Here is a 22,210-nt window from a genome sequence, read left to right on the forward strand (position 1 = left end):
GAGGCACTTGTGTGCCATTGAATAATGCCATCTATGTAGAGCTGGGCAATATGGACAAAAATCCATATCACAATACTGGAAAATACAGAGGATCAACAACATTGCATTCACTCCACATTACTGGCCTGTATGATAAAGTGTAAAGAAGGAAGCCTGTGTTAAAAATCCACTCCAAGTCATCCATTGTTTGCAGCAAGGCCGTTTAGTGACACTGCAAAACAACACGGCAAAGAAACACACTTTTTGACCTAAATTAAAAACGACAGGTTTGGGTCAAATCCAATACAATACAGCCATGAGTGAAACTGTCTGAATGTAAGTATTGTGGCGGCAGCATCATGTTAGGGGTATGCTTGTCAACGACAGGGCCTGGGAAGTTTGTCAGGATCAAACTAAAAATGAAAAGAGCAAAGCCCAGGTAAAAGGTTGGAGGAAAACCCGCCTCAGTCTTCTGAGAACCTCAACCTCACCCTTTATTTTTCAGCAGGACGTTAATGTTAATGCAAAAAACACACCAGAATGGCTTTCCAAGAGGTGTTGAGTGGTTCCTGAGTGGTCCAGTATCAGTCCTGACTTATTTGAGAGTGAGTGAGTGTGAGAGTGTGTGTGTGTGCTTGTTTGTGTGGAGCAGTACCCGGCGAGCGATGCGGGGATTCTCAGGGTTGTCTTTAACAGTGATGGTCAGTCTGTACTCCCCCACCCTTTCTCTGTCCAGAGGCCTGTTCACCTGCACCATCCCTGTCTGAGAGGGGGATAGAGAGATCATGGGGGAGTGATTACGCACAAGATGGAGGATAGACCTGACTTATCAATTATACCATATCCTTCTCTTTTCAATGTCTCTCTATAACCACGTTTCCATCCACAGTTTTTATGTGAGTTTTTAAGTCATACCGTATATATTTAAAATAATCACGACAGCAGAGATGGAAAAGGGAAGTTTGGTACAATTTAATAAATGGCGACAGATCATTTGTTTGTTCTACATGGTGGCATCTTTTTGTGTCTGTAAAGTTCTCGCTCTCATCCATAATAATCTAATTATGTAGACTAGTCAACCCACACAGCCTACCAGCACTGTATCTGCGAGCTGTTGGCTAGAGCGCACATGCCAAGACCAGAGTAGGCACATTTGCTATTTAATTCAACAGTTTTTGTGAAAAAATGATTGTTATTTTTTTATCCTTTATTTAACTAGGCAAATCAGTTAAAAACTATTATTTACAATGACGTCCTAGGAACAGTGGGTTAACTGCCTTGTTCAGGGCCTGAAGACAGACTTTTTTTTACCTTGTCAGCTCGGGGTTTCGGTTACTAACCCAACACTCTAACCACTAGGCTACCTGCTGCCCCTAAATGTGATGGAAACACACCAAACTCTCAATTTTTATTTGGTACATGAAAAATTAAGTGAAAAATTAAATTTTGTATGCACTATGTTATCACACGATGATTTTCATCCGCAACATTTCCACTTGGTGGAAACCACTGGAGAGAAAATTAGCATATTTTCTTATTTTTTGGGGGATTTTAGAATATTTGCATGAAAATCTGTCACCAATTGGATGGATACCTAGCTTCTGACTTTTTATCAATTTATTTTGTCTACATTTTCAGGACAAGCCCTTCTTCTCACTTCTCTATCCTTTCTGCCCCTTTTACTCCCTCCATTTCTCCCCCTCCCTTCCTGTCCCTCTCTCTCTCTCTCTCTCTGTCTCTCTCTCTCTCACAGTGTCATTGATGTAGAAAGCTCCATCGTGGTTTCCGGCAGTGATGTTGTAGGTGAGCAGGGCATTGCGTCCACTGTCCATGTCCCGTGCTTGGACCGTGGTCACCAAGGTGTGGATGGACGCCCCCTCTCTCACACTGGTGTTGTGGGGCAGGTTCAACAGCATGGGGTCGTTGTCATTGATGTCCAGCACATGGACACCCACCACCACCTGGGAGATGGAGAGGACACAGGATAGTGTCACACTTGGTCTTAGTGTGTGTGTGTGTGTGTGTGTTTGTGTGTAGACGCACACATGTGTTGTGTTCATATAAGTGTCTGAGCATGTCAGCAGGAAGCACCACAGGATCAGTGCATGTCTGCACGTGTTTGTGTTTCTGTGAACATGTGTATGAACATACCATGCTGAAGCGTGGTGGGTTGCCCAGGTCTTTGGCCATAACAGTGATGTTGTAGAAGGGTGTGGTCTCTCTGTCCAGCTCCACATCTCTCCTCACACGCAGCTCTCCCTCCACTGGAGATACCACAAACTCATCTAACAGAGAAAGAGAGAGCAAGAGAGGGGAAGCATGATTAGTTTGTTACTAGCCTTATACTGCAAACACACACACACACGCACACATGCACACGCACACACGCACACACGCACACACACACACACACACACACACACACACACACACACACATGGATAGTAGCTCACCTGCATATATACCCCACCCCCTCCCCCACAAAGACACACACACACACACACACACAAACACCCTACTCACTCTGGGGGTCTCCGGCAGTGATGCTGTACTCCACTTTGCCGTTGAGCCCAGAGTCCTGGTCGATGGCCTTGAGGGTCCAGACCCGAGGCCCCGGCTGGCCCTCTGTTATCTCAAAGGGCCCCTCATAGGGCTTGGTGAAGGTGGGGGTCACATCGTTCACATCCAGGACATTCACCAACACCTGGAAAAGACAGGTGGAAACAACCTGAATAGAGATCTTTATGGTCTATAACAGTGGTTCCTGAACTGTGGGGGTCGGCAGGGTGGGATCGGGGGTCCATATACAGTTGAAGTCGGAAGATTACATACACCTTAGCCAAATACATTTAAACTCAGTTTTTCACAATTCCTGACATTTAATCCTAGTAAAAAATCCATGTCTGTTAGGATAGCCCCTTGATTTTAAGATTGTGAAATATCAGAATAATAGTATAGAGAATTATTTAATTCAGCTTTTATTTATTTCATCACACTCCCAGTGGGTCAGAAGTTTACATACACTCAATTAGTATTGGCCATTCCTCCTGACCGAGCTGGTGTAACTGAGTCAGGTTTGCAGGACTCCTTGCTCACACATGATTTTTCAGTTCTGCCCACACATTTTCTATAGGATTGAGGTCAGGATTTTGTGATGGCCACTCCAATAGCTTGACTTTGTTGTCCTTAAGCCATTTTGACACCACTTTGGACGTATGCTTGAGGTCATTGTCTATTTGGAAGACCAATTTGCGAACAAGCTTTAACTTCCTGACTGATGTCTTGAGATGTTGCTTTAATATACCCAAATGATTTCCCTCCCTCATGATAACATCTATTTTGTGAAGTGCACCAGTACCTCCTGCAGCAAAGCGCCCCCACAACATGATGCTGCCACCCCCGTGCTTCACGGTTGGGATGGTGTTCTTCGGCTTGCAAGCTTCCCACTTTTTCCTCCAAACATAACGATGGTCATTATGGTCAAACAGTTCTATTTTATTTCATCAGACCAGAGGACATTTCTCCAAAAAGTACGATCTTTGTCCCTATGTGCAGTTGCAAACCATAGTCTGGCTTTTTTTATGGTGGTTTTGGAGCAGTGGCTTCTTCCTTGCTGAGCGGCCTTTCAGGTTACGTCGATATAAGACTTGTTTTACTGTGGATATAGATACTTTTGTACCTGTTTCCTCCAGCATCTTCACAAAGTTCGTTGCTGTTGTTCTGGGATTGATTTGCACTTTTCGCACGAAAGTACGTTCATCTCTAGGAGACAGAACGGGTGTCCTTCCAGGGCGGTATTGTCACGCCCTGACCATAGTTTGCTTTGTATGTTTATAGGTTTTGTTTGGTCAGGGTGTGATCTGAGTGGGCATTCTATGTTGTATGTCTAGTTTGTCTGTTTCTGTGTTTGGCCTGATATGGTTGTCAATTAGAGGCAGGTGTTAGTCGTTGTCTCTGATTGGGAACCATATTTAGGTAGCCTGTTTTGTCATTGTGGGTTGTGGGTGATTGTCTATGTTATGTTGCACGTTAGCACATTTTTTATATAGCGGTCACGTTCGTCTTATTCGTGTTTTGTTTAAGTGTTCTTCGTGTTCTTCATTAAATAAAGAACAATGTATTCTAACCACGCTGCGCTTTGGTCTACTCCATACGACGATCGTGACAGAATCACCCACCACAAAAGGACCAAGCGGCATGGTAACGGACAGCAGCAGCGGCCGGAATTTCAGGACTACTGGACATGGGAGGAGATTTTAAAAGGAGAAGGACCCTGGGCACAGGCTGGGGAATATCGCCGCCCCAAAGCAGAACTGGAGGCAGCGAAAGCTGAGCAGGGGCGATATGAGGAGACAGCACGGCAGCGCGACAGGTACGAGAGGCAGCCCCAAAAATATTTTTTTGGGGGGGCACACGGAGAGTGTGGCTAAGCCAGGTAGCAGACCTGAGCTCACTCCTCGTGCTTATTATAAGCAGCGCGTTACTGGTCAGGCACTGTGTTATGCGGTTAAGCGCACGGTGTCGCCAGTACGTGCCCATAGCCCGGTGCGCTATAGGGCAGCCACCCGAAAGTGTCATGCGAGTGTGGGCATCCAGCCAGTACGCCGTTTCGGTCCAGGGTATCCTGCGCTGGCTCTGCGTGCTGTGTCTCTGCTCGTGCCGGGCAAATCCCGATGGTCAATGGGTCATAGTGACTGGACACCGTCCATCGCCACTGCAGTGACACTGTTCCCTTGGCAACTATACAGCCAAGGCTGTTTGTCACAATATAAACAAATACCAATTGCTTTTATTATTGTAGTGGAGCCTACTACTCCACTCCCAAATGTGGCAGTGGAGTAGTAGGCACTAGATCTCCAGTGCTTACCCACAGCCCGGTTCAACCTGTGCCTGCACTCTGGAGGATCCGGGCTAGAGTAGTTATCCAGCCTGGGGGAGTGGTGCCAAGGCTACGCACCATAGCTCCAGTGCTCCCCACAGCCCGGTCCTTCAGGTGGCTCCTCCTAACACCAAGCCTCCTGGAGGTCTCCCCAGGCTGTCTCTCTGTCTCCTCCCTACAGGTGCTCCCGTCTGTCCAGCTCCGCCTGAGCCGCCCGTCTGTCCAGCGCCGTCAGAGCCGCCAGTCTGTCCTGAGCTGTCAGAGCCGCCATTCTGTCCTGAGCCGATAGAGTCTCCCATCTGTCCAGAGCCGCCAGAGTCTCCCGTCTGTCCAGAGCCACCAGTCTGTCCTGAGCTGCCAGTCTGTCCTGGGCCGCCAGAGCCGCCAGGAGCGGCCAGTCAGCCAGGAGCCACCAGTCAGCCAGGAGCCGCCAGAGCCGTCAGTCAGCCAGGAGCCGCCAGAGCCGCCAGTCAGCCAGGAGCCGCCAGAGCCGTCAGTCAGCCAGGAGCCGCCAGAGCCGTCAGCCAGCCAGGAGCCGCCAGAGCCGTCGGCCAGTCCGGAGCTGCCCCTCAGTCCGTTGCTGCCCCTCAGTCCGGAGCTGCCCCTCAGTCCAGTGGGGCCCTTTAGTAGGGTTGCCAGTCCTAGGTTGGCAGCGAGGGTCGCCGTTCCTAGGAGGCTTCCTAGGTTCAGGTTTTGGCATTCTATGTTGTATGTCTAGTTTGTCTGTTTCTGTGTTTGGCCTGATATGGTTCTCAATCAGAGGCAGGTGTTAGTTGTTGTCTCTGATTGGGAACCAATTAGGTAGCCTGTTTTGTCATTGTGGGTTGTGGGTGATTGTCTATGTGTAGTGTTTGTGTCAGCACGATTGTTCATTAGCTTCACGGTTGTCACTTTTGTTGTTTTGTAGTGTTTGGTTTTTCCATTAAAATGACGAACGCTTACCACGCTGCGTATTGGTCCGATCCTTGATACACCTCTTCAGACGAAGAGGAGAAAATCTGTGACAGGTATGACGGCTGCATGGTCCCATGGTGTTTATACTTGCGTACTATTGTTAGTACAGATGAACGTGGTACTTTCAGGTGTTTGGAAATTTCTCCCAAGGATAAACCAGACATGTGGAGGTCTCCAATGGTTTTTCTGAGATCTTTGCTGCTTTCCTTTGAGTTTCCCATGATGTCAAGCAAAGAGGCACTGAGTTTGAAGGTAGGCCTTGAAATACATCCACAGGTACACGTCCAATTGTAGTGGTTGAAAAACAAGTTTTAATGACTCCAACCTAAGTGTATGGAAACTTCCGACTTCGACTGTATAGTATTATTATTATTATTTTGGGGGGGTTGGGACTCAGTTCGGCTTTCAACTTGCTCTAAAATTGTGATAGTAGAAATAGCTGAAATTGTTTTCCTTTTGTCATGCCAGTCATACCTTAGAGAGTTATTTATAACTTGTCAGAAATGCCCAGATCAACTTGTCCATGAAAATTAGTTTAAAACTGCAAAATGTTCTCTGCACCCTATGATAAAATGTGTAGAATTGCAGGAAATATGCTTTGAACCTATAACATTTTCGCTTCACCAGCAAGAACCGTTTGTGTCATGAACAATGCTTGAGCCCATAGAAATCGACATGGCATGGGCAGAGGGGAGAGGGGTGTTCCCCAATGCTGGAAGGCGGGAGAAAGTTTGGGAACCCCTGGTCTATACGTATGTCATTCGCACGACGGTCCGGGTGCCTTGTAAGGATCAGTCGCCGAGAAGGTAATCTACCTTTATCATCGGTCCTATTAGCCAACGTACAATCAATCAATAATAAAATAGACAAACTACAGCACGTATATCATACCAACTGAACATTAAAAACTGTAATATCTTATGTTTCACCGAGTCGTGGCTGAACGACACCATGTTTAACATACAGCTGGTGGGTTTTAAGCTTTTTCGGCAGAATGGAAACGCGCCCTGTGTATATTTGTAAACAACAGCCGGTGCACAAAATCTAAGGAAGTCTCAAGGTTTTACTCGCCTGAGGTAGAATATCTCATGATAAACTATAGACCACACTATATACCAAGAGAGATTTAATCTGTATTTTTAGTAGCTGTCTATATACCGCCGCAGACCGATGCTGGCACGTAAGACCGCACTCAATGAGCTGTATACGGACATAAGCAAACAGCAAAACGCTCATCCAGAGGTGGCGCTCCAATTGGCCGGGGACTGTAATGCAGAAAAACCTAATCTACCTACCAATCTCTACCAGCATGTTAAAACAAAGACTAGAACACCTTTAATCCACACACAGAGACACGTACAAAACTCTCCTTCGATCCTCCATTTGGCAAATCTGACCAGAATTATATCCTCCTGATTTCTGCTTACAAGCAAAAACTATAGCAAGAAACACCAGTGACTCGGTAAATAAGAAAGTGGTCAGATGAAGCAGATGCTAAGTTACAGGACTGTTTTGCTAGCACAGACTGGAATATGTTCCGGGATTCTTCCGATGGCATTGAGGTGTACACCACATCAGTCACTGGCTTCATAAATAAGTGGATCGATGACGTTGTTGTGGCATGGGACTGCAAACCATTACAGACTACAAAGGGAAGCACAGCCGCAAGCTGCCAAGTGACACGAACCTACCAGACGAGCTAAATTACTTCTATGCTCGCTTCGAGGTAACTAACACTTAAACATGCATGGGAGCACCAGCTGTTCCGGATGACTGTGTGATCACGCTCTCCGTAAGCCAATGTGAGTAAGAAGTTTAAACAGGTCAACATTCACAAGGCCGAAGGGTCAGACAGATTACCACTATGTGTACTGCGAGCATGCGCTGACCAACTGGCAAGTGTCTTCACTGACATTTTCAACCAGTCCCTGACTGAGTCTGTAACACCAACATGTTTCAAGCAGACCAACATAATCCCTGTGCCCAAGAAAACTAAGGTAGCCTGCCTTTATGACTGCTGACCTGTAGCACTCACATCTGTAGCCATGAAGTGCTTTGAAAGGCTGATCATGGCTCACATCAACACCATTATCCCAGAAACACTAGACCCTCTCCAATTTGCATATTGCCCTAATAGATCCACAGATGATGCAACTCTATTGAAGTCAACACTGCCCTTCCCCACCTGGACAAAAATAACACCTATGTGAGAAGGCTATTCATTGAGTTACAGCTGAGTGCCCTCAAAGATCATTGTGAAGCTAAGGACCCTACCTCTGCAATTGGAACCTGGACTTCTCTCCTTCTCTCTTTCTCTCTCTCGGAGGACCTGAGCCCTAGGACCATGCCCCAGGACTACCTGACATGATGACTCCTTGCTGTCCCCAGTCCACCTGGCCGTGCTGCTGCTCCAGTTTCAACTGTTCTGCCTTATTATTATTCGACCATGCTGGTCATTTATGAACATTTGAACATCTTGGCCATGTTCTGTTATAATCTCCACCCGGCACAGCCAAAAGAGGACTAGCCATCCCACATATGCTCTCTCTAATTCTCTCTTTCTTTCTCTCTCTCGGAGGACCTGAGCCCTAGGACCATGCCCCAGGAATACCTGACATGATTACTCCTTGCTGTCCCCAGTCCACCTGACTGTGCTGCTGCTCCAGTTTCAACTGTTCTGCCTCATTATTATTCGACCATGCTGGTCATTTATGAACATTTGAACATCTTGACCATGTTCTGTTATAATCTCCACCCGGCACAGCCAGAAGAGGACTGGCCACCCCACATAGCCTGGTTCCTCTCTAGGTTTCTTCCTAGGTTTTGGCCTTTCTAGGGAGTTTTTCCAAGCCACCGTGCTTCTACACCTGCATTGCTTGCTGTTTGGGGTTTTAGGCTGGGTTTCTGTACAGCACTTTGAGATATCAGCTGATGTACGAAGGGCTATATAAATAAATTTGATTTGATTTGATTTGACTTCTTGATGGGCCGCCCCCAGGTGGTAAGGGTAGGGAACAACACATCCGCCATGCTGATCCTCACACGTGGGCCCTTCAGGGATGCGTGCTCAGTTCCCTCCTGTACTCCCTGTTCACTCATGACTGGCCACGCACGACTCCAACACTACCATCAAGTTTGCTGATGACACAACAGTGGTAGGCCTGATCAGCAACAACGATGAGACAGCCTATAGGGAGAAGGTCATAGACCTTTCCGTGTGGTGCCAGGACAACATTTTCTCCCTCAACGTGATCAAGACAATTGTGAGATGATTGTGGACTACAGGAAAAGGAGGACCGAGCACGCCCCCATTCTCATCGACGGGGCTGAAGTAGAACAGGTTGAGAGTGTCAAGTTCCTTGGTGTCCACATCACCAACAAACTATCATGGTCCAAACACACTAGGACAGCCGTGAAGACAAAGCCTCTTCCCCCTCAGGAGACTGAAAACATTTGGCATGGGTCACCAGATCCTCAAAAGGTTCTACAGCTGCAACATCGAGAGCATCACTGCATCACTGCCTGGTATGGCAACTGCTCGTCCTCTGAACGCAAGGCTCTAAAGAGGGTTGTGAGAATGGCCCAGTACATCACTGGAGCCAAGCTTCCTGCCATCCAGGACCTCTATACCAGGCTGTGTCAGAGGAAGGCCCTAAAAATAGTCAAAGACTCCAGCCACCCTAGTCTTAGACTGTTCTCTTTGCTACTGCACGGCAAGTGGTACCGGAGCGCCAAGTCTGGGTCCAAAAGGCTTCTACCCCCAAGCCATAAGACTCCTGAACAGCTAATCAAAGGGCTACACAGACCCCTCTTTTACGCTGCTGCCACTCTCTGTTTATAATCCATGCATAGTCACTTTATCTCTACCTACATGTACATATTACCTCAATTACCTCGACTAACCGATGTCCCCGCACATTGACTTTGTACCGGTACCCCCTGTATACAGCCTTGCTTGTTATTTTACTGCTGCTGTTAAATTATTTGTTACTTTTATTTTCTATTGATCATTTTTTTCTTAACTTCTTAAAGCATTGTTAGTTAAGGGCTTGTAAGCATTTCACTGTAAGGTTGTATTTGGCGCATGTGACAAATAACATTTGATTTGATGTTTATGATGTGATTAAAGGGATAGTTAACTTTTTGGAAAACATTTTTGTGGTCATTAATTTGACTAAACAAAAACGCCTGCATATGCCACAGATTGCAAGTACAATATGATGTGTGTATAAACTACATTAACCTGTTAGGAATAATAGGACGATTCCAATGCCAGAATAAAACAATTATCATGAGAGGGCCATGAACAGTACCTAGTAATGCTGCACACTGCTAGAAATCTCAGATGGTTAGCTTTTTCAAATCAAAAGATCCAGTAAATAGTATGAAAAATAGTAAATCTTATGAAAATATGATAGACCCTATTCCTGAAAAATAAGTGAATAGGGCCTGAATATTTTTTATGATAATATACATACCATTTACAATCAACTTTACAAATTACATCCTAAAAGATTTCAGCTGCCTAATTACTGTAATAAATTATCATATAACATGGTTAGCACAAATGTACATTATTTATGTTTCACGGCTTTCATTCATTCTTGTTTCCCTCCCCTACTGAAACTCAGAGTTGGTTAGCCATTCTATGAATTCGTTACGATCTTAGCTTTCATCTCCTATAAAAGTTGTCTGTCTGTGATGAACACAATGTGGTTTTGTTTCACATCGACAAATAATGTTCACGTTTTTTTAAATTAAACTAGATATAGTAAAACTGAATTGACGGACAGTCCAACCAGTGAAGGAAAGTGCAGGTAGGACTTCCCAGCTGTGGATATGAAACCCAATACCCCAGAGTCTTCAAAGGCAAACTCAAGTCAAACTGGGAAGCGTGGCTATCAGCCAACTGTTGCAATGCGAATGGCTTTAAAGAGGCTGATTTATAAGTAAATTACCTTGATAAAACAATTAAATTATAACTGCATGTTATGATGAACATGCAGTGTAAAAAGAGTTAATGTCATGTAGTGTGTGTATGTGTGTGTCATTGTCATCACCGTGGTGCTGGAAGTCAGGCGGAGGGCATGGATAGGACACTGGTCCGTTGCTGTGACGATAAGTGTGTAGTGTCCATTGCTGATCTCAAAGTCCAGCTCCTTCACTGCAACAATCCGTCCCTGGACACATACACATGCACAAAAAGACAAATACTTTAACACTCAATGCTATTCTAAATACTGTACACTCACATCCTACACATAGTACCAGACCTGGGTTCAAATACTACTTGAAATCTTTCAAATACTTTGAGCGGCTGCTCTTGAGGATAGGGAGACGCTAGCGTCTCAACTGGCCAATTCCCTGGGGAAATGCAGAGCGCCAGCCAGATTCAAATAAAATGTTATACAATTCAACATTTCATTAAATCACACATGTAAGATACTCAATTAAAGCTACACTCATTGTGAATCCAGCCAACATCTCAGATTTAAAAAATGCTTTTCGGCGAAAGCATAAGAAGCTATTATCTGATAGTATGCACCCATCTGAACCAGTAGTAAGCAAAAGAGCTAGCGTAGCAGGCGCTACACAAAACGCTGAAATAAAATATAAAATATGCATTACCTTTGACGAGCTTCTTTTGTTGGTACTCCAATATGTCCCATAAACATCACAATTGGTCCTTTTTTTTCGATTAATTCCGTCCATGTATACCCAAAATGTCCATTTATAAAGCACGTTTGATCCAGAAAAAAACAGCTTACCAAAACACAACGTCACTACAAAACATTTCAAAAGTTGCCTATAAACTTTGCCAAAATATTTCAGACTACTTTTGTAATACAACTTTAGGTATTTTTTAAACGTTAATAATCGATCAATCTGTATTCAATAAAGCAAGTAAACAAACCATGCTCCTTTTTTCGTCTTGCGCAACACTCAACAGTGTAACCTTGTTCCAGGATGTGCTTCTTCTTCGTTGCACAAATGATTAACCTCAACCAAATTCAAAAGACTGGTGACATCCAGTGGAAGTCTTAGGAACTGTAAAATGGTCCCTATCAAATATCCCTTGGCAAAGACAACAGAAGGAACGGTCAGAGGCAAAAAAATAATTAGTCCTCTGGGTTTTGCCTGCTACATAAGTTCTGTTATAGTCACAGACATGATTGAAACAGTTTTAGAAACTTCAGAGTGTTTCCTATCCACACCTACTAATCATATGCATATCATACATTCCTGGCATGAGTAGCAGGAAGTTGAAATTGGGCATGCTATTTATCCAAAAGTGAAAATGCTGCCCCCTATACCTTAACAGGTTTTAACCTGGCTAGTGTCCCTGATGGGCAGAGTTAGCACTTCTGCAACAATTCTGATACTAAAAGATGGGCCGATGGGAAAGTGAGTTTTTGTTTGGTTTATCTAAAACAATTTTTACAGAAAGTTCATACTATTATCACATACAGTGGCAAGAAAAAGTATGTGAACCCTTTGGAATGACCTGCATTTCTGCATGAGTTAGTCATAACATTTGATCTGATCTTCATCTTGGTCACAACAATAGACAAACATAGTGTGCTTAAACTAAAAACACACAAATTGTGTTTTTCTTGTCTATTTTGAAAACATAATTTAAACATTCACAGTGTAGATAGGAAAAAGTGTGTGAACCCCTAAGCTAATGACTTCTCCAAAAGCTAATTTGAGTCAGGAGTCAGCTAACATTGGAGTCCAATCAATGAGAAGAAATTGGAGGTGTTGGTTAGAGCTGCCCTGCCAAACAAAAACACTCACAAAATTAGAGTTTGCTATTCACAAGAATGTGAACAATGCTTCGAACAAAAGAGATCTTAGAAGACCTAAGATTAAGAATTGTTGATTTGCACAATGCTGGAAAGGGTTAGAAAAGTATCTCTAAAAACCTTGATGTTCATCAGTCCACAGTAGGACAAATTGTCTATAACGTTCAGCACTGTTGCTATTCTCCCTAGGAATGGCCGTTCTGCAAAGACGACTGCAAGACCACAGTGCAGAATGCTCAATGAGTTTCAGAAGAATCCTAGAGTGTCAGCTAAAGACTTACAGAAATCTCTGGAATATGCTAACATCTCTGTTGAAGAGTCTACGATACGTAAAACACTAAACAAGAATGGTGTTAATGGGAGGACACCACAGAAGAAGCCACTGCTGTCCAAAAAAGCACCTGGATATTCCACAGCGCTTAAGGCAAAATGTTCTGTGGACAGATAAAACTAAAGTTGAGTTGTTTGGAAGGAACACAACAACCCTATGTGTGGAGAAAAAAAGGCACAGCACACCAACATCAAAATCTCATCCCAACTGTAAAGTATGGTGGAGAGAGCATCATGGTTTGGGGCTGCTTTGCTTGTTCAGGGTCTGGAAACCGTGCTATAATCAACAGAAAAATATATTCCCAAGTTTATCAAGACATTTTGCAGCTATAATGGCTAGCGGAAGTTTTCTCCCACCCTTGGCATTTTTCCTATTTTCTAGTCTTACAACCTGGAATTAAAATAGATTTTTGGGGGGATTGTATCATTTGTTTTACACAATATTCCTACCACTTTGAAGATGCTAAATATGTTTTATTGTGAAACAAACAAGAAATAAGGAAAAAAACTGAACTTGAGCGTCCATAACTATTCACCCCCCCGAAAGTCAATACTTTGTCTCTATAAGCTTGGCAAATATAGCTACTGAAATTTTTGACCATTCTTCAAAGGAGAACTGCTCCATCTCCTTCAAGTTGGATGGGTTCCTGCTGGTGTACAGCAATCTTTAAGTCCTACCACAGATTCTACACTGGATTGAGGTCTGGGCTTTGACTAGGCCATTCCAAGACATTTAATGTGTCCCCTTAAACCACTCGAGTTTTGCTTTATTAGTATGATTAGGGTCATTGTCCTGCTGGAAGGTGAACCTCCGTCCCAGTCTCAAATCTCTGGAAGACTGAAACAGGTTTCCCTCAAGAATTTCCCTGTATTTAGCGCCATCCATCATTCCTTCAATTCTGACCAGTTTCCCAGTCCCTGCCGTTGAAAAACATCCCCACAGCATGATGCTGCCACGACAATGCTTCACTATTGGGGATGTTGTTCTCGGAGTGATGAAAGGTTATGGGTTTGCGCCAGACATAGTGTTTTTCTTGATGGCCAAAAAGCTCAATTTTAGTCCCATCTGACCAGAAAACCATCTTCCATATGTTTGGGGAGTCTCCCACATTGCCTTTTGGCGAACACCAAATGTGTTTGCTTATTTTTTCATTTTCTTATTTTTTCTGATCAAGACAAAGGAGATGATTGTGGACTACAGGAAAAAGTCTTGTTTTGTCGTATACATATTTTTATCTTCGTATATATTTTTTATATTTTTAACCTCAATTTCAAAATACTCTTCTGCAACCCACCTCAACCAATATGGTATGGATCTGCTATTTTTTATACTTTAGAACCAGAACCCCCAACAGAAGCTAGCCAGCTAACTAGCCTAGCTACTAGTTAGTTGTCAGTTAGCCACTGCTAGTGGTCATCAGCTAGCCTCAGCCGGGTCAACCCCTGCCAGTCTGCACAGCGTGATTCAACCCAGAGCATATCGGACTGCTTTTTCTCTACCATATCTCCGGATTCCTATCGCAAGCCTGAACCTTTTCACCTTGATCATCGCAGCTAGCTAGCTGCTATCCGAGTGGCTACTCCTGGCTAACGTCTCTGTCCCGAAGCAAGCAACAGTTATCCCCGAGCTAGGCCCATCTCCCGGCTAGCTGAAGCGGTCCATCAGCAAATACCTATTTTGCCAAATGGACTGGACCCCTTTACATGGAGCCCCGACGATCCATCACGACTGGTCTGATGACGTAACCGTCCGAGGGGGTTTCAACAGACGCTTCCATCGCGACGTACCCCTAAGGTCCTTCTGCTAGCCCCGGCCCGCTAGCTGTCTGAATCGCCGTGTCTCCAGCTCGCCTAGCTACTCACTGGACTCTATGATCACTCGGCTACGCATGCCTCTCCCTTATGTCATTATGCCTTGTCCATTGCTGTTTTGGTTAGTGATTATTGTCTTATTTCACTGTAGAGCCTCCAGACATGCTCAATATACCTTAGCTAGCCCTTTTGTTCCACCTCCCACACATGCGGTGACCTTACCTGGTTTAAATGGTGTCTCTAGAGACAAAACCTCTCTCATCGTCACTCAATGTCTAGGTTTACCTCCACTGTATTCAAGTCCTAGCCTTGTCTGTACATCATGCCTTGAATCTATTCTTCCGTGCCCAGAAACCTGCTCCTTTTACTCTCTGTTTTCCGAACGCACTAGACGACCAGTTCTTATAGCCTTTAGACGTACACTTATCCTACTCCTCCTCTGTTTCTCTGGTGATGTAGAGGTTAATCCAGGACCTGCTGCGCCTAGCTCCACTCCCATTCCCCAGGCACTCTCAGTTGTTGACTTCTGTAACCGCAAAAGCCTTGGTTTCATGCATGTTAACATTAGAAGCCTCTTCCCTAAGCTTGTTTTATACAATGCTTTAGCACACTCTGCCAACCTGGATGTCCTAGCCGTGTCTGAATCCTGGCTTAGAAAGTCCACCAAAAATCCAGAAATTTCCATCCCTAACTATAACATTTTCTGCCAAGATAGAACTGCCAAAGGGGGTGGAGTTCAATCTACTGCATAGACAGCCTGCAGAGTTCTGTCATGCTGTCCAGGTCTGTGCCCAAACAGTTCAAGCTTCTACTTAAAGAAATGCACCTTTCCAGAAACAAGTGTCTCACCACTGCCGCTTGTTATAGACCACCCTCAGCCCCCAGCTGTGCCCTGGGCACCATATGTGAATTGATTGCCCCCATCTATCTTCAGAGCTCCTACTGTTATGTGACCTAAACTGGGACATGCTTAACACCCCGGCTGTCCTACAATCTAAGCTAGATGCCCTCAATCTCACACAAATTACCAGGTACAACCACAAATCTGTAACCATGGGCACCCTCTTAGATATCATCCTGATCAACTTGCCCTCTTAATACACCTCTGCTGTCTTCAACCAGGATCTCAGCAATCATTGCCGCATTGCCTGTGTGCGTAATGGGTGGCACCGCATGCGTAATCCACAGTGAAATGACCACCCCTCATCACTGTCAAACGCTCCCTAAAACACTTCAGCGAGCAGGCCTTTCTAATCGACCTGGCCCGGGTATCCAGGAAGATTATTGACCTCATCCCGTCAGTAAAGGATAGCTGATTGCTCTTTAAAAGTGCTTTCCCTTCCATCTTAAATAAGCATGCCCCATTCAACAAAATGTAGAACTAAGAACAAATATAGCTCTTGGTTCATCCCAGACTTGACTGCCCTTGACCAGCACAAAAAATATCCTGTTGCATTCTGCATTAGCATCGAATAGCCCCCTCGATATGTAACTTTTCAGGGAAGTCAGGAACCAATATACACAGGCAGTTAGGAAAGATACGGCTATCTTTTTCAAACAGAAAGTTGCATCCTGTAGCACAATTTCCAAAAAGTTTTGGGACACTGTAAAGTCCATGAAGAATAAGAGCACCTCCTCCCAGCTGCCCACTGCACTGATAGGAAACATTGTCACCACCGATAAATCTAGGATAATTGATCATTGGCCATGCTTTCCACCTGGCTACCCCTACTCGGGAAAATCCATCCAGAAAATGTGTTTTTGAGGTCACATGTCATTTCAATGCTAGCCTATAGGAAAAACAAATAGATGTCAACAGTCTTTACAAAGTTGTTTTTTGGAAATTAAGAGGGACTTTATCGAACAAGCAAGGGACCCTTGCAAAAGGAGGAAGATCTAAGTGGTAAGTGATTTATTTTATCGCTATTTGAGATTTTGTGACTCCTGTGCTGTTTTGAAAAAGTATTTTGATGTGGGGCGCTGTCCTCAGATAATCTCATGGTATCATTTCGCCGTAAAGCCTTTTTGAAATCTGACAACTTGTATTTTCATGAATTTTTAATATTACGATTTTTGTATTTTGAATTTCGGCAATTTCACCGGATGTTGTCATAGCTGCACGCAAGCGGGACACCGATCCCAATAAACAAACAGATCACCGACCATTTCAAATCCCACCGTACCTACTCCACTATGCAATCTGGTTACCAAGCTGGTCATGGGTGCACCTCAGCCACGCTCAAGGTCCTAAACGATATCATAACTGCAATCGACAAAAGACAGTACTGTGCAACCGTCTTCATCGGCCTGGCCAAGGTTTTCGACTCTGTCAAACACTGTGCTCTTATCGGCAGACTCAATAGCCTTGGCTTCTCAAATGACTGCCTCGCCTGGTTCACCAACTACTTCTCAGATCGAGTTCAGTGTGACAAATTGTCCGGACCTCCGGCAGTCTCTATGGCGTGCCACAGGGTTCAATTCCCGGGCCGACTCATTTCTCTGTATACATCAATGATGTCGCTCTCGCTGCTGGTGACTCTCTGATCCACCTCTACGCAGATGACACCATTCTGTATACATCTGGCCCTTCTTTGGACACTGTCAACAACCCTCCAAACGAGCTTCAATGCCATACAACACTCCTTCCGAGGCCTCCAACTGCTTTTAAATTCTCGTAAAACTAAGTGCATGCTCTTCAACCGATTGCTGCCCGCAACCCCCCGCCTGACTAGCATCACTACTCTGGACGGTTCTGACTTAGAATATGTGGACAACTACAAATACCTAGGTTTCTGGCTAGACTGTAAACTCTCCTTCCAGACTCACACTAAGCATCTCCAATCCAAAATTAAATCTAGAGTTGGCTTCCAATTTGTTGGTCGTCGTTGTTGTGTCGTCAGCAAGCTTGATGATTAAGATGGGGACGTGTGTCGCTACACAGTTATTGGTGAACAGGGAGTACAAGAGGGGGCTGAGAGATAGGGTCCCAGAAATAACATGGTGTTGTTTTGTTCGATAAAATCCTTTTTCATGTCCTAAAAAGGTCCATATAGCATGCACGATCGTTTTTGAATTTCCACTTATTCAATTTGCAAAGACACTCGTCACGTTCTGCCTATTTTAGCCTATTTTCTATTGGAGTTTGTGAGTGGTTATTTTCAGTCTTTGTGTGTCTGCACCAGATAGAACTGTTTCGTTTGTCACTTTGTTGTTTTGTGTTTTTGAAGTGTTCAGTTTTCCATTAAAAAGATGAACGCTAACCACGCCTCACTTTGGTCCTCTCTATCTCCAGAGGACAACCATTACACTCGTTCAATTTGCAAAGAAAGGAAACTGTGAAAATATCACCCTAAATATTGTTTCAATGAGTCAAATCACGTTTGTATGTATTCCTAGGAGATCTTAGAAGGTAACAAGACTTCACTATATCATTAGGGGTGTAGTATATCCTATGGTCAGAGAGCGACGCCTTCATGGCACGCCGATGAAGCGGGCGGTCATCACTTGAATGATTGTATCTTTGTCAAATAAGCGCTAATCGGGGTCAAACAAAGCTAGCTAGATAGCCAATGAGCTGGGATTTACGGGAGTATCCGGAAACCATGCATATGTCATAAAATGTAGCTACTAACCTTGTACGACAGCAGGCCTTTTCATTTTGGACAAAAATTATAACAATATTCAGATTTATGAAGTTATGAACTGGTAATGAACTGGTTATTTAGCAAATGTTGAACTTATAATATGGCTACTAACACTTGGAAAGCTAAATCAAAGTATACAGATTTGACGATATTCTTGAAGAAAAATGTAATATGAATGCGAATGGCTCCTTCACGATTTGCCCAAATGTACCTGGGGACTTCACACTAAAAGTCTTGTAGTTCACTCATACTTCAAGTTATCCATCCATCAACTTTACACATACACTGCTGCCATCTTGTGGACACTATCGGAATTACAACCAGAGTGATGGCTAGAACTGGCTAGAACCTTTCTCTTGCATTTCAAAGATGATGGTAGAAAAAGACCGGTTGGTTTTTTCTTTGTATTTTCTTCTACCAAATCAAATGTGTTGTATTCAATTCAATATTACATTCAATTCACATTTCCAAAATCCTCAAAGTGTTTCCTTTCAAATGCTACCAAGAATATGCATATCCTTGCCTCAGGGCCTCAGCTACAGGCAGTTAGATTTGGGTATGTCATTTAGGCAAAATTTTTAAAAAAGGGACAATGCCCGAGAAGCCAGTGTTTGGGGGACATATTGACACGATGTTATCACTTTTATACAACGGGTTACCAACATATTCAAATAGTTATTTACATATTTTCATTAATTTTATTTTGATGAATTTATTCATACTATTTCATCCTTCCACAAGATACAGTCCAGACACAAATATAGAGTTGCTACCCAAGCCGGCTGGTCATTCATTTTATTGGTTTGGTTGCCAGAGACTCAACCCAGTCATTCAGTCTTTTTGTTCTGTATCTTTGGAACAACCCAGTCGTTCATTCTAAATGTTCCATTGCCAAACTGGCTGGCAACGTTTTTATCTCTTGCTTGCTAGCTAGCAAACTACGGCTAACTTACAGTAACGTCAAACAGTGCAGCTGTTTTCTAGTGACATTTAATTGGATAAACCCATAACAATGAGCTAATTGAGGCGTGATTTTGCCTGGTGTAGAAAACGTGCTCTCTCTTCAGGACATTGTTGTTCAGAAGATCTATCCAGTAACACAGCTAACACAATCACTTCAAACTGAAGCCGAAAAGACTTCAAACTAGCTGCACTTCATTTGACCTGTTTTCTATTGATAGTTATTTGTATATATCCATAAAAATTATGCTGATTCATGATTTCAGCTAACTGAGAAAAGATGCCTACCTGTCTGTCTCATCCCGACTCCCAACACGTTCATTACTATGGGAAAGCTGGGGATTGAATTTCAATATCGAAACAATGTTGCAAATGCCGGAGAGACAGACAGCAAGGTTTATACAAATCTCTGTTATTGAAAACTAAACTTTAGTCTAAAAGAAATGTGAGATTATGTCTAGATGCTTTTTATAGTGGAGATCAAATTTATAAATTACCTGGCTGGGCTGATGTGACAGTGGATTGCGTAGTCACATGGAATAGAGTAAATAGGTATTTTAACGTCATAGATTTAGCTGGTGGTAAATGTGGAAGAGAAATCAGCTGGAATGCTGTTTTAACCAATAAGCATTCAGGATTACAACCAATTACTCCTGCACATTGATCTGGTATATAGCACTCCCTGTATATAGCTCCATTCTTGTGTATTTTATTCCTTGTGTTACAACTTTTCTTTTTATTTTTATTATTTTTAAACTCATAGACAAGCTTTTCATGGTTAAGTCTAGATCTGTTGTATTCGGAACATGCGATGACTAACATTTAATTTGATTTTTCTATTTCTTTGAATGCGCAAGGAAAGCGCAATCAATCACAGCTAAACTATCTGAAGGGTTTTCAAATAGTAGAAAAACCAAGGTCTGCACAGAACAAAATAGGTTAGGTATCAGAGTAAAATATCTGTCCATATTCTTACGGTAGTGTGATTGATGTGGAAGGTGATGTCCAGGTTTCCGTGGTCGATGGCATATCGCAGGGTGCCATTGAGGCCCTCGTCTGGGTCGATGGCGGTTACCGTGGCAATAATGGCACCCACGGTGTTGGGGCCCTCGCTCAGCACCGTCACATACTCTTCCTCTGGAAACTCTGGCGCGTTGTCGTTCTCATCCACTATACGCACGTAGATGGTAGTCGATGACTGGTGATGAGACAGAAAAGGGTGTAGAAAAAGCATGCTGAGGGCACAAACTGTACATTATTGATTAAAAAATCAACTCCAGCACACTAATAATTTTGATACTCAATTTTTAAAAGATCTAGAGTACCAGTCAAAAAGTTGGACAAACCTACTCATTCAATGGTTTTTCTTTATTTTAACTATTTTCTACATTGTAGAATAATAGTGAAGACATCAAAACAATAGAATAACACATATGGAATCATGTAGTAACGAAAAAAGTATTTTATATTTGAGGTTCTTCAAAGTAGCCACCCTTTGCCTTGATGATAGCGTTGCACACTCTTGGCATTCTCTCAACTAGCTTCATGAGGTAATCACCTGGAATGCATTTCAATTAAAAGGTGTGCCTTGTTAAAAGTTAATTTGTGGAAAGTATTTCCTTCTTAATGTGTTTGACCCAATCAGTTGTGTTGTGACAAGGTAAGGATGGTGCACAGAATATAGCCCTATTTGGTAAAAGACCAAGTCCATATTATGGCAAGAACAGCTCAAATAAGCAAAGACAAATGGCAGTCCATCAGTACTTTAAGACATGAAGGTAAGTCAATTTGGAAAATTTCAAGAACTTTTAAAGTTTCTTCAAGTGCAGTCGCAAAAACTACCAAGCACTATGATGAAACTGGACCGCCACAGGAAAGGAAGACCCAAAGTTACGTCTGCTGCAGAGGATGAGTTCATAAGAGATACCAGCCTCAGAAATTTCAGCTGAAATAAATGCTTCACAGAGTTCAAGTAACAGACACATCTCAACATGCTGCCACCCCCGTGCTTTACGGTTGGGATGGTGTTCTTCGGCTTGCAAGCCTCCCACTTTTTCCTCCAAAAATAATGATGGTCATTATGGCCAAACAGTTCAATTTCTGTTTCATCAGACCAGAGGATATTTCTCCAAAATGTACGTCTCCTTCCTGAGCGGTATGACGGCTGCGTGGTCCCATGGTGTTTATACTTGCGTTCTATTGTTTGTATAGATGAACGCGGGACCTTCAGGCGTTTGGAAATTGCTCCCAAGGATCAACCAGAATTGTGGATGTCTACAATTTTTTTTCTGAGGTCTTGGATGATTTCTATTGATTTCCCCATGATGTCAAGCAAAGAGGCACTGAGTTTGATGGTATGCCTTGAAATACATCCACAGGTACACCTCCAATTGACAAAAATGATGTCAATTAGCCTATCAGAAGCTTCTAAAGCCATCACATCATTTTCTGGAATTTTCCAAGCTGTTTAAAGCCACAGTCAACTTAGTGCATGTAAACTTCTGACAAACGGGAATTGTGATACAGTAAATTATAAGTGAAACAATCTGTCTGTAAATAATTTTTGGAAAAATTACTTGTGTCATGCACAAAGTAGATGTCAAAACTATAGTTTGGTAACAAGAAATTTGTGGCGTGAAATTAGCTTTTAAACTGCCCCCAAAATGTTTTTGTTACATGGAGAAATTCGTAGAATTGCAGGGAATTAGGGTCAAAATTCAAAACAACATCGACAGTGCCAAGATAAGGGCTCCCCAAAAAATCTCTAAAATGTAGCCACACCAACGGCCGACCGCGCTCATTACCACGCCTCCTGCCGTGCTCACCACCTAAGCTTCTTTTTGATC

At 43.4% G+C, this 22,210-nt stretch overlaps 1 protein-coding gene across 2 annotated transcripts in view; it reads right to left on the reverse strand.

Annotated features, from left to right (window-relative positions):
- The window catches only part of LOC110492868 (cadherin-23), a 588,267-nt gene that overhangs the window by 99,656 nt on the left and 466,401 nt on the right, over window positions 1-22,210 (reverse strand). For both annotated transcript variants that reach the window (XM_036946709.1, XM_021567341.2), the window contains 6 exons: window positions 20,341-20,562; window positions 10,873-10,992; window positions 2,503-2,683; window positions 2,131-2,264; window positions 1,731-1,940; window positions 635-742 (listed from right to left, as the gene is read on the reverse strand). In XM_036946709.1, the coding sequence (XP_036802604.1) occupies window positions 635-742; window positions 1,731-1,940; window positions 2,131-2,264; window positions 2,503-2,683; window positions 10,873-10,992; window positions 20,341-20,562 (975 nt within the window). The remainder of the gene's footprint in view (window positions 1-634; window positions 743-1,730; window positions 1,941-2,130; window positions 2,265-2,502; window positions 2,684-10,872; window positions 10,993-20,340; window positions 20,563-22,210) is intronic.

The sequence above is a fragment of the Oncorhynchus mykiss genome, chromosome 16 (genome assembly GCF_013265735.2).
Source record: "Oncorhynchus mykiss isolate Arlee chromosome 16, USDA_OmykA_1.1, whole genome shotgun sequence".
NCBI classification, from domain to species: domain Eukaryota; kingdom Metazoa; phylum Chordata; class Actinopteri; order Salmoniformes; family Salmonidae; genus Oncorhynchus; species Oncorhynchus mykiss.